General features: G+C 42.5%; 1 protein-coding gene across 4 annotated transcripts in view; it reads left to right on the forward strand.

Moving 5' to 3' along the window:
- birc6 (baculoviral IAP repeat containing 6) overlaps positions 1 to 14,277 on the forward strand; it is a 123,018-nt gene that overhangs the window by 24,430 nt on the left and 84,311 nt on the right. For 3 of the 4 annotated variants that reach the window (XM_041948215.1, XM_041948217.1, XM_041948219.1), the window contains exons 13-34: positions 508 to 668; positions 884 to 1,015; positions 1,909 to 2,040; positions 2,184 to 2,350; positions 3,289 to 3,422; positions 3,641 to 3,802; positions 3,945 to 4,076; positions 4,685 to 4,782; positions 4,895 to 5,042; positions 5,193 to 5,326; positions 5,794 to 5,940; positions 6,026 to 6,213; positions 7,963 to 8,271; positions 9,022 to 9,121; positions 9,355 to 9,569; positions 9,695 to 9,903; positions 10,253 to 10,605; positions 10,756 to 10,975; positions 12,621 to 12,757; positions 12,860 to 12,997; positions 13,544 to 13,671; positions 13,912 to 14,043. In XM_041948215.1, the coding sequence (XP_041804149.1) occupies positions 508 to 668; positions 884 to 1,015; positions 1,909 to 2,040; positions 2,184 to 2,350; positions 3,289 to 3,422; positions 3,641 to 3,802; positions 3,945 to 4,076; positions 4,685 to 4,782; positions 4,895 to 5,042; positions 5,193 to 5,326; positions 5,794 to 5,940; positions 6,026 to 6,213; positions 7,963 to 8,271; positions 9,022 to 9,121; positions 9,355 to 9,569; positions 9,695 to 9,903; positions 10,253 to 10,605; positions 10,756 to 10,975; positions 12,621 to 12,757; positions 12,860 to 12,997; positions 13,544 to 13,671; positions 13,912 to 14,043 (3,676 nt within the window). The remainder of the gene's footprint in view (positions 1 to 507; positions 669 to 883; positions 1,016 to 1,908; positions 2,041 to 2,183; positions 2,351 to 3,288; positions 3,423 to 3,640; positions 3,803 to 3,944; positions 4,077 to 4,684; positions 4,783 to 4,894; positions 5,043 to 5,192; positions 5,327 to 5,793; positions 5,941 to 6,025; positions 6,214 to 7,962; positions 8,272 to 9,021; positions 9,122 to 9,354; positions 9,570 to 9,694; positions 9,904 to 10,252; positions 10,606 to 10,755; positions 10,976 to 12,620; positions 12,758 to 12,859; positions 12,998 to 13,543; positions 13,672 to 13,911; positions 14,044 to 14,277) is intronic. The other variant, XM_041948216.1, reaches the window with a different exon arrangement.

The raw sequence follows: 14,277 nt of genomic DNA on the forward strand, positions 1-14,277 counted from the left end.
TGCATTCTTTCAGAATGTTACCACTTGATTGCACCTGTCTTTCAGCAGTTGTAAGATCTTAAATTTTATCCACGGCCTTAAACTGTTCCACACAGATCTTGAAGTCTTTCAAATCCTATTTCATTCACTAAATTCTTTAGAAGGAATAGCAGCAGTAAGTGACTAGAACAGGTGCAGTATTGGTGGGAGTGCATTCATTTTTGTAGATCTAGGTTTGGTTTGACATGTCTCCCGGCAGTAAGGACCACCTGTCAGGGTCTGCTTGAATTGTCTTATAGTTACTTTAATAGATTTTGGAATTTTTTTGGGATCCAAACAACATATTTGGACGAGGTTAGTACTGTTTTGAGACGAATCACCTCAGTATTTGGACAAGTAACTTTAAAAACAAGCATTTGGATGGCTGACAAGTAATGGAATGCCATGGACGGGCTCCTCCTATAATGAATTATCGACAGTTCTTCGGTTGAATGTCTATGCCGTTGGTGACCTGTGTTCTTCCTGCAGCTCCAGCTGGGATGAGCATGTGTTTGAGCTGGTGCTGCCCAAGGCCTGCATGGTGGGCCATGTGGACTTCAAGTTTGTCCTGAATGCCAACATCGTCAACATTCCTCAGATCCAGGTCACTTTACTGAAGAATAAAGCACCTGGGCTGGGCAAAGTCAGTGGTAAGGACACCACTTGAGATTTATTCTTTATGAAAACATTTAATGCTGTTCACTGTGCAGCACTGTACACATACATTGCTATTTTTTGTCCGATGTTGCAGAATGTTTTTTTGTCTTTACATTCTTCTTTCCATCACTGGCTAAACAATATTGGAGGGCTTTGAATATGGAAACCACATCTGTGTCTCAGTCTTTGTGTTTCATGTTTTAAACAGAGACAGCAGTGGACAGACAGATCTGCTTCCCCCTCTCCAATGTCCTCCATGCTAATGGAGAGAGGAACGGCCAGCCTATGCTGCATGATTTTGCAGAGGACATCCAGTTCATGGACATAGAGGAGACGTCAGGTAAAGAATTCAGTCAGTTTAATATGAAATTAGTTTTCCTTAATTTTGTCGTACAGTTTTTCTAACACTAAAAAATGTCAAAAACGTTGTCCTGCAAAACACTGTTCCTCATTCAAAACATTTTACTCATTTCAAAAGTAAACATTTTCATCAGTGAGCCCATCTCTGCCACCAAAATGACATTTCCTTTATCACTGTTTAAACCAAGACAATCAAATGTCGGAGGAACTTTTTCAGAATGACCAGAGTTCACTAAAATTCTCTTTCTGTATGTATTGTTTCTGCTCCTGTAAACATGTAAATATGATAAGTTGCTGTTTGTGGAATCGAAAATGAAATGCCTGAATTTGAGTTCCTGCCAGCAGTGTTATCTTTTGCTGGGACCATTGCGAGGTAAACATAGAAACTCATTGTTCACGTTTCAACCTAATCTACCAAGAATGTGCATTTGCACATACTTGCCACTGTAATGTATTTCCGGATGAAGCTGCACTGTGTTGTAGCAAAAGCTGAGCCTACCGCAATTTATTTGGTGGATGACCTTCCGTTGTTTTTGCTGCAGCCCCCCTGCATAACAAGCAGCCCAGTGTTGACTGGATCATGTGATATAAAATTCTGGCCCAAAGTATCAATTATGTGTTAAAATGGCGCTGTTATATTTTGGTGCTGCATATCAAGGGTTAGATTGATAGATTTACAGTGTCAGGTTTTTCAGTTGCTGTGTTTACTGCCAGCTTGTCATTTAAATTGTGTGATAAATAGCCCTGATGTCTTAAAGTTCCTTCTTTCTCCTATTCATCTTTTAGAGCAGAATGTTGTTTGTCAATTTCTGAAACTTGAAATATGTGTGTTGCCCACCCTGAGTAAAGTAGTGCTTCATGTGATTGCTGCAGGCTCCGTGCTGTGTCCATTCCTGGAGGACCACAAGGAGGACATCCTGTGTGGTCCAGTGTGGCTGGCCAGTGGGCTGGACCTCTCTGGCCATGCAGGCATGCTTAGCCTCACCAGCCCCAAACTGGTCAAAGGTAACAACAGTCACATTTATCACTTTGTCACTGAACCCTGACAGTTGGAGTTGTTGTGCTCAGGTAGATGATACAAAGAATCATCCATGAAGCTGTGAGTGTGTCAGTGTTTCTCAGTTCTCCGGTTTCTCCCTGCATCGCAGGCATGGCAGGAGGGAAGTACCGCTCCTTCCTGGTGCACATCAAAGCAGTGAGTGACAGGGGTATGGAGGAGAGCCCCCGGCCTGTGTTAAGAATGCCCAGTGCTAAGCCTCAAGGCACCAAAGCACACTCACTATCTACCCTCCTGCAGCGGGCTCAGGCCTCCAAGGTACAAATTCACAGTTTCTACTCCTTTTAAAACATAGGTTTAGATTTTTTCAAGCCTGTCTTAAACAATCAGAGCCAATATGAACACTGCAGCACTTTTCCTTGCTGTAATCATTCCTTCAGTTCAAACTGGCTGTTAAGAGACTTCCTCCTAATTTGCTTCTATTGTAAGTGATAAGGCATAAAATTCACAGTAGCTTCTGTCCAAAATGTATTTATCTTAAGTCAGTATGAGGCTTCACTAGTGTGAAGTGTCCTCCAAAGTTAAAGTCTATTTATGGCTAAATTCCTCTACTACAGTACTACAGAGGATGATTGTTACTGTCACACAAAGTATGACTTCAGTCCTAAAATGACAGTAACCGTGAATGATCTTCACTTGATTTTTACTAACTCAGGCTGCTGAACCCTCATGTTTACTTCAGATAAACCTAATGTTTTACTTATTTTCATACTTTATTATTATGAAGTATTTTTGTGTAGAATGAGGACTGTGGATTTTGTCCCACTGACATTGAATTGATTGATTATTAAACTCATGTTATGAAGGGATCTCTACAGGGCCAGTACGAATAGGAGGAATGATTACAGCAAGCAGAAATGGTTTCAGTGTGTATGTTGGCGCCTGACTAATGTTTTAAGACATATTAAAAAATATGAACCTGTCCCTTAAGTATGTTTTCATTTCTCAATGAGTTTTCCACGACAAAGCAAAGAATACTGAATTCTACATATTCAATCACATAAATTTCAAACATTAAATTGTCCAAAGTCATTTTTATGTGAACTGTGCCCATTACATCAGTAGTGTGTGCCTTCACAAGGGTCCCTTTTCATAGTGGTACTTCACAACAACAGACACTGTCACTCATGTATTTGTGTTTTCTTGACTGGTGTGTGCACGCGTACGTGCTTGTGTTTGTTTGTTTGTGTGTGTAGGAGAAGGTCTCTGCAGTGAAAACAGAGAGCCAAGCACCCTCGAAGAAGGTCGAAAACCTCCGAGGCTGTGACCTGCTGCAGGAAGTTTCAGTCACAATCAGAAGGTTTAAGAAGACGTCAATACCCAAAGAAAGGTCAGCTCACTGCTGGGACGGAACATCAGTTTCTGTCGACACTGTTGTCAAATTTTAGTTATAATGAACACTGAATATTAAGAGTACACATGGAGCAAGAAAACACATCTAACAGAACAGGTCAGCTGAGTGTTAGTAGTAACACACATTAAATCATGTGCATATTGCAGAAGTTAACTTTAAACCTGACCGTCTTTTTGTCCTGTAATGCTTTTCAGGGTCCAGCGCTGTGCTATGCTACAGTTCCTAGACTTCCACGAGAAGCTGCTGGACCCACTGTGTCGACGAACTGAAGGCAGTCCGGCCACTGAGCACGCCCAAAGCCTCATCCTTGATATTTTATGCTGGCTGGCCGGGGTTTTCTCCAATGGACCCTGCAGGTAGGGCTACAACACCAGCACAGCGAATCAGATAGTATCATCTGCTGTAGGACGTCAAGGTCACACATTACCTCCACGTTGATGTTTCTGCATATGTATGTATATATGCATATATATGATACATATGGTGACTTCTTTTTAGTTTAAGAGAAGGAAAGGAGAGCCTGCTGGCGAAAACCAGGACCCGGCTAACGAATATTGTGCGGATGTGTTTCTTTGAGGCCGGCCGGAGCATAGCACACAAATGTGCTCGCTTTCTTGCACTTTGTATTAGGTAAGAAACATGGTTGATTTCAACGATGATGCTTTTAGCTCTTTTCCACAATGGGAACCTTATACTACCCCGTAAACCTGGAGCTTTCCGTTATCTGAACCCGAAAGAGCCTGTAATGGTTAGGTTCTAGGTTCTGCCTGGTTTTCCATTGTGTTTTATAAGACAGAATGTTTTGGATGTACAGTAGGCTTTTCTGTGCTTTTCTGTTCCTTCAAGAGAAAATATACAATATAGCAATGTAATGTTGGGTCACGTGCTCCAGCTTCTTGTTGGAAAAAATAGCTCACTTTTTAAAATGTCACCTAATTTTGAAAATACCAGCGCTACCCAAATGTTACTGGGAAAAGCGATTCATAAAGTAACTTACTCTGCACAGAACATTGCAGCAAAACACACATGTTGGATATTCTGAATTAGAATATCACCAGTATATTGAAGCAAATGTCCTTGTAGTGCTGACTCATGTCCTGTGCTATTATTTGGTGGCTGTTCTGTTCCCATAGTGGAAGGATCCTGGATGACGGAGAAGTTGTGCTTTCTTGATCACTTGTGTATTTTGGGTTTGTTTGGAGATAATAATGAAAATGCTGTTTTATTTCTTGCTATAGCAATGGGAAAGGGGACCCAAGTCAACAGGGTTTTGGTGTGAGTCTTCTGAAGGCTCTTCTAGACAATATGCCTTACTTGCCTGCAGCAGCAACAGGTGGTAAGTAGATGAACAGCAACAAAGAGCAACACTCAGCACCTTTGCCTCATTTCTCTTTTAGGACTCTCCAGTATTCATTTTCTCGCCTCTTCCCTCTCCTCTCTGGTTTAAGGCTCGGTGTTCTGGTACTTTGTGTTGCTGAACTATGTGAAGGAAGAGGACCTTGCAGGTTGCAGCACCGCCTGCGCCTCCCTGCTCACCGCCATCTCTCAACAGCTGCAGGACCGCCTCACCCCGCTTGAGGCACTGCTGCAGACTAGGTACTGTTCAGTTCAATAATGAGAGAATGGCTCCAACGACTGCTCTATTAATGCTTATTTATACTGTATGGTATTGTCTCATCAGTACTTCCTTGATGTTTTGACTGAAATAAGCCTGTTCTCTACCACCTGCTGTCCACTTCCTTCTAGGTACGGCTTGTATAGCTCTCCGTTTGACCCGGTGCTCTTTGACCTGGAGGTCAGTGGTTCCTCCTGTAAGAATGCCTTCAACAGCAGCATCGGAGTCCAGTCAGATGAGATTGACCTCTCTGACATTCTCTCAGGTATCAGCCATTCACATCATGTTATAGCCATGTTATTCTGCTTACTTTTTAAACCTGATCACTGTGGATTGAAGATTAAGATACATCTGACATTCACTGAGTGACACTAAATATGAAATAAGATTCCTTTAAATTTATTTGAACTCGTCCAATGTATTTTGGTTATTTGACAACAGGGGACATTCCTAAAAAAGTTCCTACACTGTTCACCTGAGATGGATGTAAACACTGTTGATATAACCTGAAAGTCAGTACATTAATGATCTAACTGGGACAATTGATTCTAATTTAGTTCAGGTACATGAATGCCACACTAATTTGTAAAAATGCCACCGTTTGTTGGACACAAAACTAAAAAGAGGTTATTTTTATTTTTCTACTTTGTAATTGTGAAATGCTGGAGAGCGGAGAGCCTCCTCTGAAGCTCAGATGATTTCTTGAATGTTTTTTTGTTTTGTGTCCTGCAGGGAATGGAAAAGTGAGCAGCTGTGCAGCGGCAGAAGGCAGCTTCACTGCGTTAACAGGACTCCTGGAGGTGGAGCCTTTGCACTTTACTTGTATCTCCACTAGTGACGGCACGCGAGTGGAACGAGATGACGCCAGCATGTTCACTGGTAAACGTGATTTCTTTCATTTTACTTTCATTTTACTGTGACTCGTGACTTGGCCATTGTCTGACCTTCTGCTCTTTAATCCCAGTGAGTACATTTGGCATGACGCCGGCAGTGGGCGGTCTGTCGACAGGAACGGTTGGTGAAGCGTCTACAGCTCTGAGCTCTGCAGCCCAGGTGGCTCTCCAGTCACTGTCCCATGCCATGGTGTCTGCGGAGCAGCAGCTGCAGGTCCTGCAGGAGAAACAGCAGCAGCTGTTGAAACTGCAGCAGCAGGTGACCAAGTCTCACACACACAAACACAATGCCACTTCAGTGTTTGAAAAGCACGGGTGCTACATTTAAAGTGGGCAAATGGAAAATCAAATTCAAAGAAAAAATCTGCAGACATGGTGAGGAGCCGTCTCACATTGTTACATTGCCCCTCCTCTGATGCAGGAACCTAAGCAAACCTGACATAACATTGTCGTTGTCAGGGGTTTTGCTTTTACCAGAAGATTTCTCAGAATCTGGCAGATGTGATGATGCAACATGCAGCTGGTGCAGGGAAATCTTTTAAAAATTTAACAAGACTATGGTAAAATAATGGGTCACAATACTCACAGTGGAGAGTTGTTGGTCCTAGCTGTCCCCAGGATTCTGTATGACTGTTGAAAACAATAAACACACAGTACATTAAAATGACTGAGTTGATCTGGCTCTTGCCCTTGTAATGATATGTATCCAAAACATCCACCTTTAAATTAAGATTCATAAAGGTCATCGAAGAAATTATAAGTTATGGGGTTATGGCCCAGGTTATGGGTTGTGAAGTTCCTGCAGTGGGGAAGGGATAATAGTGCAGCGTGAGCACAATATTTACAATGTCACAATGTCTGACTAAGCAATCCTAATAATAAGGTGGACTTTGAACAGTGTTAGAAAACCTTTATCCTGCCATTCAATGATCAGCACGCACAGTTCGTGGCTGCGGAACAATCTGCTGACTTCATGAATGATTTCTGGTTGGAATGTAATGCCCACATGTTATTATGCATAATGCAGTATGTTTTTCCCATTCTGGACTCAACGTCTCAGGAACGCCTGAAGAGAATTTCTTCAAATTTGGTGCAAATGTTTACTTTGACTCAAGGATGAGCTGATTAGATTTTGGTTGTCAATAGTCAAAGGTCACTGTGACCACGTACAACACATTTTGCAAAAATTCCTGCTTATTTGCAATGCAAAATTTCACACAAATGTCTCATAGGATAAAAAAAAGAAGTCAAAGGTCAACTTCACTGTGACATAATGTTCTGCGAGAACACTTTTCTGGCCATTATTCAACACCATAACTCAGGAACAGAAGGGAAGACTGACCACTTTTCACATTTGGTCAGATGCTCAATTGGTGACACTAATCTTTGGCGTCCACCATGAAGCTGTGCTGATTGTAAAGATCTCCTGTGCTGCTGGGGTCAAGATTTGTGTGAAGCAGCCACGTTTTATAATTTGTAGCTTCTTTGTAGCAACATCCATATCTGAAGCATTGTAGTCCAGCACAAGCTCATTGGTTCTGCTGATATTGAGCTTCAGGTGATTGTTGTTGCACTGTGTGATGAAGTTGAATTGAACACAGCATGTTTCTCCCTGGAAATTATTCACTGGAATAATATATGTCAATATAGTGATAAATAGCATTTCAACAAAAAACACTTTTTGCTTTTCATTAAATTCCTTCATTGTCTTCATCACATGCATTATTGGACTCTGGACAGACAGCAACTTGACTGTTTGGCAGGTTATTGTCATTCTAGCTATTGACATGTTCTCACTCATCCCCATAATCCCCAAACAATAAATGGAAAATATTCTTTTATTAAATGTATAATGTACTTGTAGTAGTAGTTTCATTTGAAAAATATCTTCTGGCTTATATATGACTACAGCAGTGTCCAGGTGTAGAATTGTGTCTGTTAAGTATAATACCAGTCAAGTGTTTTTATCTTGTGGTTCATTGTACCTCTTTATCTGTTCTGATAACAGAAGGCCAAGCTTGAGGCCAAGCTGCATCAGACCACCTCTGCAGCTGCTGCAGCCTCCGGTGTGGGCCCCATCCACAACTCTGTGCCTTCCAACCCCTCCTCCGCTCCAGGCTTCTTCATTCACCCCTCTGACGTCATCCCTCCGACACCTAAAACCACACCCCTCTTCATGACCCCTCCTCTCACGCCACCCAACGAGGCGGTGTCTGCGGCCTTTAGTGCTGAGCTGGCCCACCTGTTCCCTGGCTCTATGATGGACCCTGGGCCTGTGAACCTGGCTGCACACAAGAACATGCAGAAAGCCAAACCGGTTAGTTAGATACAGTTTGATGCTTAGTTAGTTCATGAAAGCTGGCTCTTCTCTCATTTACATAAAAAAGAAATATAACAGTTACACGCAAATAGACTGATGAGTTTGTTTACTTGACTTGTAAAAATGAAATCATAAAAAAAAACCCCACAAGGTGAATGACTAACATCTTATTAATCTAGAGAAAATTTTGAGGTGAATCCTTCTGCTCTTTTGCCGTCACATGATTAACTCACGTTAGCAGAAACTGTATTGTTTGAGTCTTTTATTCAGTATAATATATGTCAATAGGAAATATAAGAAACTGCTATGACAACTTGAGTGGTCTTGGCTAGCCATTACAAAACAGCACATATGTATATACACATAATTTTTTAGGTTCTACATTGACTAGGAAGTCTATATCATCTTATTTATGTTGTGATGTATATAGATCAAATTATTTTAAAAACATAATTGCAATACATTTTTTGCAGTTTCTCCCAGCCCAGGTTTTATACAAGGACGTTTATATTCCTCAAAGTAAAGTATCTAAAAAAGTATTGGTGACAAAACTGTGCTCTTTTATCAACACTAGATGTGACACCCAACCTGAGTATTATTCTCTGTGAAACAAACAAGAAAGAACAAACTAAGCAGAGTCAGTGTTAATTGCTCTGTACATCAGTTCAAGCAAATGCAAAAGTTTTCTCGCAGTCTTTGTTTTTTCAACTTTTTTAATTGTGGACTAATGGTTTCTTTTTGCTGCAGAGCCCCATGGGCAGTGGTCTGGCTTTGGCTATTTCCCAGGCAGCTCATTTCCTGCAGCCTCCGCCACACCAGTCCATCATCATAGAGCGCATGCACTCTGGTATGTCATGTGGAATATTTCCATATTTACCACCTAACTGGTGCTTGAAAATCACTGACATCCAGTTTATGTTTGAAGCAGGTTTGAGAAAAGACAATGTCGTGTAATTGTACTTTCAAATCGTGTTGCATTTATCCATGAGGAAATACACAGTGTGACAGCTTCATTTAACAATCTTGAAAAACTAATTTTTCCAAAGTGAATTTCCTGTTTCCCCTGTCCTTTCCTCCCAGGAGCTCGTCGCTTTGTCACATTGGACTTTGGCCGCCCCGTCCTGCTGACTGATGCTTTGATCCCGACCTGTGGCGACCTGGCCTCTTTGTCCATAGACATCTGGACACTAGGGGAGGAGGTGGACGGCCGTAGACTGGTGGTGGCCACCGACATCAGCACCCACTCTCTTATTCTGCACGACCTGCTGCCACCACCTGTCTGCAGGTTCATGAAGGTCTGTCCTCTGTCTGTATTTTGCTTTAGGTTGTTGCAGAATGGCCGATCTGATGTATTGAGTTTTTTGTGCTTTTGTCAGTCTACCACAATGATGTATTCTTGTTTGCTTCTTCCAACTCTCAGATCACTGTGATTGGGCGCTACGGCAGCACCAATGCTCGGGCGAAGATCCCACTGGGCTTCTACTATGGCCACACCTACATCCTGCCATGGGAGAGCGAGCTCAAGTTGATGCATGATCCTCTGCGGGGAGAGAGCGAGGCAGCGAGCCAGCCAGATGTGGATCAGCACTTGACTATGATGGTGGCTCTGCAGGAGGACATCCAGTGCAGGTAAGACTTTGTTTGATTTAGATGCTGTTTGTTTACATTTTTATCTGAAGTTGGTCACATAGCACCTCCTTCTGGATGACATCATACAGAACATGAAAGCCACAAAGCTGTGATTGGCCAATATGGACTCTGTCGTGTCTCCCAGCTAAGTCACGGCCAAAACCTGGTATTCATTAAACACAACTCACATCTGTATAGTTGAATTTTAAAAAAAACGCTCAATAATTTCTTAAAACAGTTACACTGTAATTTTTAGCAAACATTCCTGAAACAGGAGAATATAGTGAATTTGTTGATTTTTAGGGGTGTACTCATTCACATTCGGTACCCTCCGGTTCTTGTTTACCAGGTACAATCTAGCTTGCCATCGCCTGGAGACCCTTCTGCAGAACATCGACCTGCCACCTCTCAACAGCGCTAACAATGCCCAGTACTTCTTACGAAAACCAGACAAGGTGGTGGAGGAGGACCAGCGTGTTTTCTCTGCCTACCAGGACTGCATCCAGCTGCAGCTGCAGCTCAACCTGGCTCACCATGCCGTCCAGCGGCTGCGTGTGTCACTGGGCGCCAGCCGCAAATCGCTGCCCACAGCCGGGGCTCCAGAGGCCCAGGAGCTGGTCCACAACTCCTCCACCGAGCAGCTGAGGACCATTATACGCTACCTGCTGGACACGCTGCTCAGCCTGCTGCACTCCAACAACGGTGAGCAAGGAACAAGACATAGCTGGTTCTGCCGGCCCATAAAGTGTTACAATTTCTTATTTTCAATTGAATTTAACCAGTGGAAGGTGCACAGCATCGTGCTGAACTTTGTTGATTCACACTTACATTTATGTGTCTGTATATTTTCAGGCCACTCTGTGCCCTCTGTGCTCCAGAGTACCTTCCATGCTCAGGCCTGCGAGGAGCTCTTCAAACACCTTTGCATCAGTGGGACGCCTAAGATCCGTCTTCACGCCGGCCTGTTGTTGGTGCAGCTCTGTGGAGGTGAACGCTGGTGGGGCCAATTCCTCTCCAACGTACTGCAGGAGCTCTACAACTCAGAACAGCTGCTCATCTTCCCTCAGGACAGGTAAGGCCATCAGATTCCATATGGTTACCAAAAGTTCCATTCAGACTGTGCCCACTGCTTTTAAACACATTGATAATGACCAAAGTCATTGAAAAAATGCAATAGGGCCCCGGAGACTTCAGGGTGTTTTGGTTTTGTTTTGTACAAGTTTAGAGGTAAAAAGGAAAGGAGCACCATGTAGAAATTTGGACACCCCAAGGCATTTGAGCTCTAAGATAATTTTTATCAAAAGCTCTGACCTTAATTAGCTTGATAGTGCTATGGCTTGTTGATAACCAAGTGACAAATACTATAAATACTGTGACTCCTCAGACCTTGTCACAGCAATCAGCAGCCATGGGCCTCTTGAAGCAGCTGCCTAGCACTCTGAAAATTAAAATAACTGATGCCCACAAAGTAGGCTTTAATAAGATTGCAAAGCTTTTCAGGTAGCTTTTCCCTCATTTTGTAATGTATTTAAGAAATGACAGTTTACAGAAAGGGTAATCAAAGCCCTTTTGTGCTGTAGTGGTGCATTGTTCATAGAGGAGTCATCAGAAGAAAATCTGTCCTACCTCCTCACCGCAAAATTTAGTGTCAGAAGTTTTCAACATCTAAACAAGCCTGATGCACAAGTCCTATGGACTGCTTAAATTAATACAACTTTTTGGCCACAATGAGCAAAGTCATGTTTGGACAAAAATGGTGTCTATACTTGGCTCATGGTGGAGGTAGGCAGTCTGGAGCACACACATTGTGAGAGCGGGCGGTGATTGTCAGGAATCCATCTGAATTAGGATTAAGAAAACAGACCTGAGCATCGATCTAAAATGAACCACATAGGTGCACGGCAGCAATCAAAGAGTGTCGCAGATCTCTTCTTCAGTGGTCTGCGTGTGGTCTACCACATATTGGTTCACAACAGAAGTTGAAATTCGGCTGAGTGCACCGGCTTCTCTTAAGACAGACTCTGGTATTAAATCAAAGAGGAGCTTGGTGATTGGATGAATCTTCAGGCAGGACCCTTTTTTTCTGGGTTTGAAAGCTGTTATTCTGAGTTTTTAAACAGAAACATACTTGAAGTGGATTTTTCGTCATTGAGCCTCCCAATGTATTTACTGTGTGGTAGATATGATAGGATGTTGTTTACCCTCTGCATGTATTATAATGATGGCTCACTCCTTTAAAGGGAATGAAACCAGCTGAAGTGACTCTGTGCAGCCTTGTGAAGCCTGAAACACATTCGTTGCTGTTTGCAGCTTTTATTTTGGTTGTTTTTGATTACAGCTACTTGCTTTTGTTGATCTTAAAAGGTTGGACCCTGAAATGACCACTTGCGGCTACATTTTGATATCCATTTTTATGTTTGTCAGGGTGGTGATCCATTTCACAGACAGCACTGCCTGATGCTCTAGCTCAGCCAATCAGGAGTTTGCTATGGAGAATCAAGAATGCAAGGACTGCAAAAGTGTTTTGTTGCACCACAGTGCAGCTTTCTGTCAGTATTTGGGACAGTTTGGCTTGTCTACTTGTGTATTTGGGAGCCAGATTCTGTAACCTCGGATGCCTCTTTTGACAGAATTTACAGAAACACTTGGTTTACTGCTCTTTTAAGATTATATTAAGATTCTGCAGAAAATAACCGCAGTATCTCTTTTCATCCCAGGGTGTTCATGCTTCTGTCCTGCATTGGCCAAAGATCTTTGAGCAACAGTGGTGTGTTGGAGGGCCTCCTGAACCTCCTGGACAGCCTGCTGTCTCCACTGCAGCAGCCACAAGCTGCAGCCCAGCGCAGAACCGAAGGTAAAGCAACCATCACTGTGCCAGCGTCACAAGTGCACAGCAAAGCTTTACAGATTTTGATTTGGTAGATAAAGGACAAGAGTGTGTTTGTGTATGTTCCAGGTGTTTTGGATATCCCCATGATCAGCTGGGTAGTGATGCTGGTTTCCAGACTGCTGGACTATGTAGCCAGTATAGAAGATGAGGCCTCAGGTGGGAAGAAGCACCTTGGAGGGAAGGAGCGGGAGAGAACTCCGACAGGTATCTTAACTGCTTAGTTGTCCTTCAAATCTGATGATTTCACTTTTCATCTGAGAGTTTTTCTGCCACTACAGGAGGTTACTTTTTAAACTAGAAAATTTCAAAGAAATTAAGAAAGATGCATTTTTGACCAGTGATTATGCTATTCACAAAATATTGATTGCCATTTTATATCTTGGGCTGCTGAGATATCAGGAAGTTGGTACATGTTCTTAAATTTGAAAATGGTGAACTAACAAATGTGCAAATGAACTTGCTCATGTGAGCTTTTGAAAGCAGAAAGATCCTCTTTGATCCCTGAATTGTCATCCACGTTCTGTTACAGGACTGTGGGCTTGTAGAAAACCTATGACTTTCATACAGTATACTTCAGCTCGTAGTGTTTTTTTTTTTCATTTCTTTCATCATCTGCTCTTCTTTTTTCAAAGCACTTATAACACGCTTCTCTTCCTGTACCTACACTTCTCCAGCTGCTTTCAGCACCTGCGTGATTTCATTGTGTCCTCACTGTGAACTGATGAGTGCTGTTGTTGGTCCGTGCTTTAGGTATTCAGTGGAGCTTCATCAATAACAGCCTTCAGTCTCAGAACTCCAGCAGGTCAGCTAAAGGCAGCAGCAGTCTGGATCGCCTCTACTCCCGCAAGATCCGCAAACAGCTTGTCCACCACAAGCAGGTAAATGTGTCTCATTCCAACACCGACACACCTTCAAACCCACAAATGTGTGTTTGTTAAATAGTCAGATTCGGCATAATGCTGCATAAGAAAATGTGCATGCAACCTACAGCAGAAACCTCAGGAATATGTTTTTCTCATCTGTTTGTTTCATCATGTCATGAAGCTGCAGCATGAAATGGGTTGTCTGAAGCGAATGCTTTTGCAGTGCTTATATTTATCATGCCCTTTTTATTGTAGCAGTTAAATCTATTGAAAGCAAAACAGAAAGCTTTGGTGGAGCAGATCGAGAAGGAGAAGACCCAGAGCAACAAAGGCTCTTCCTACAAACTGCTCGTGGAACAGGCCAAGCTTAAACAAGCCACATCCAAGGTGAGTGTGTATGTGTGTAGATGTTACTGTAAAAAGTTAAGAGATTAGAGAGTAGTAGTAGTAGAGAAGATGAACTGATCTCCAACAGTAAGCACTGATTTACCCTCTTGCGATCTAAAGTGTGTGTATGACTGCCTGCAGGATCGTTAAACCCTCACGTGTTGCCCCCTTTTTCTATATCATTTGATTGTGGGGATAAAATTATTGACTTTACCACAAGTTAAAAATGCCCAT

This window comes from Chelmon rostratus, chromosome 11 (assembly GCF_017976325.1).
Source record: "Chelmon rostratus isolate fCheRos1 chromosome 11, fCheRos1.pri, whole genome shotgun sequence".
NCBI classification, from domain to species: Eukaryota; Metazoa; Chordata; class Actinopteri; order Chaetodontiformes; family Chaetodontidae; genus Chelmon; species Chelmon rostratus.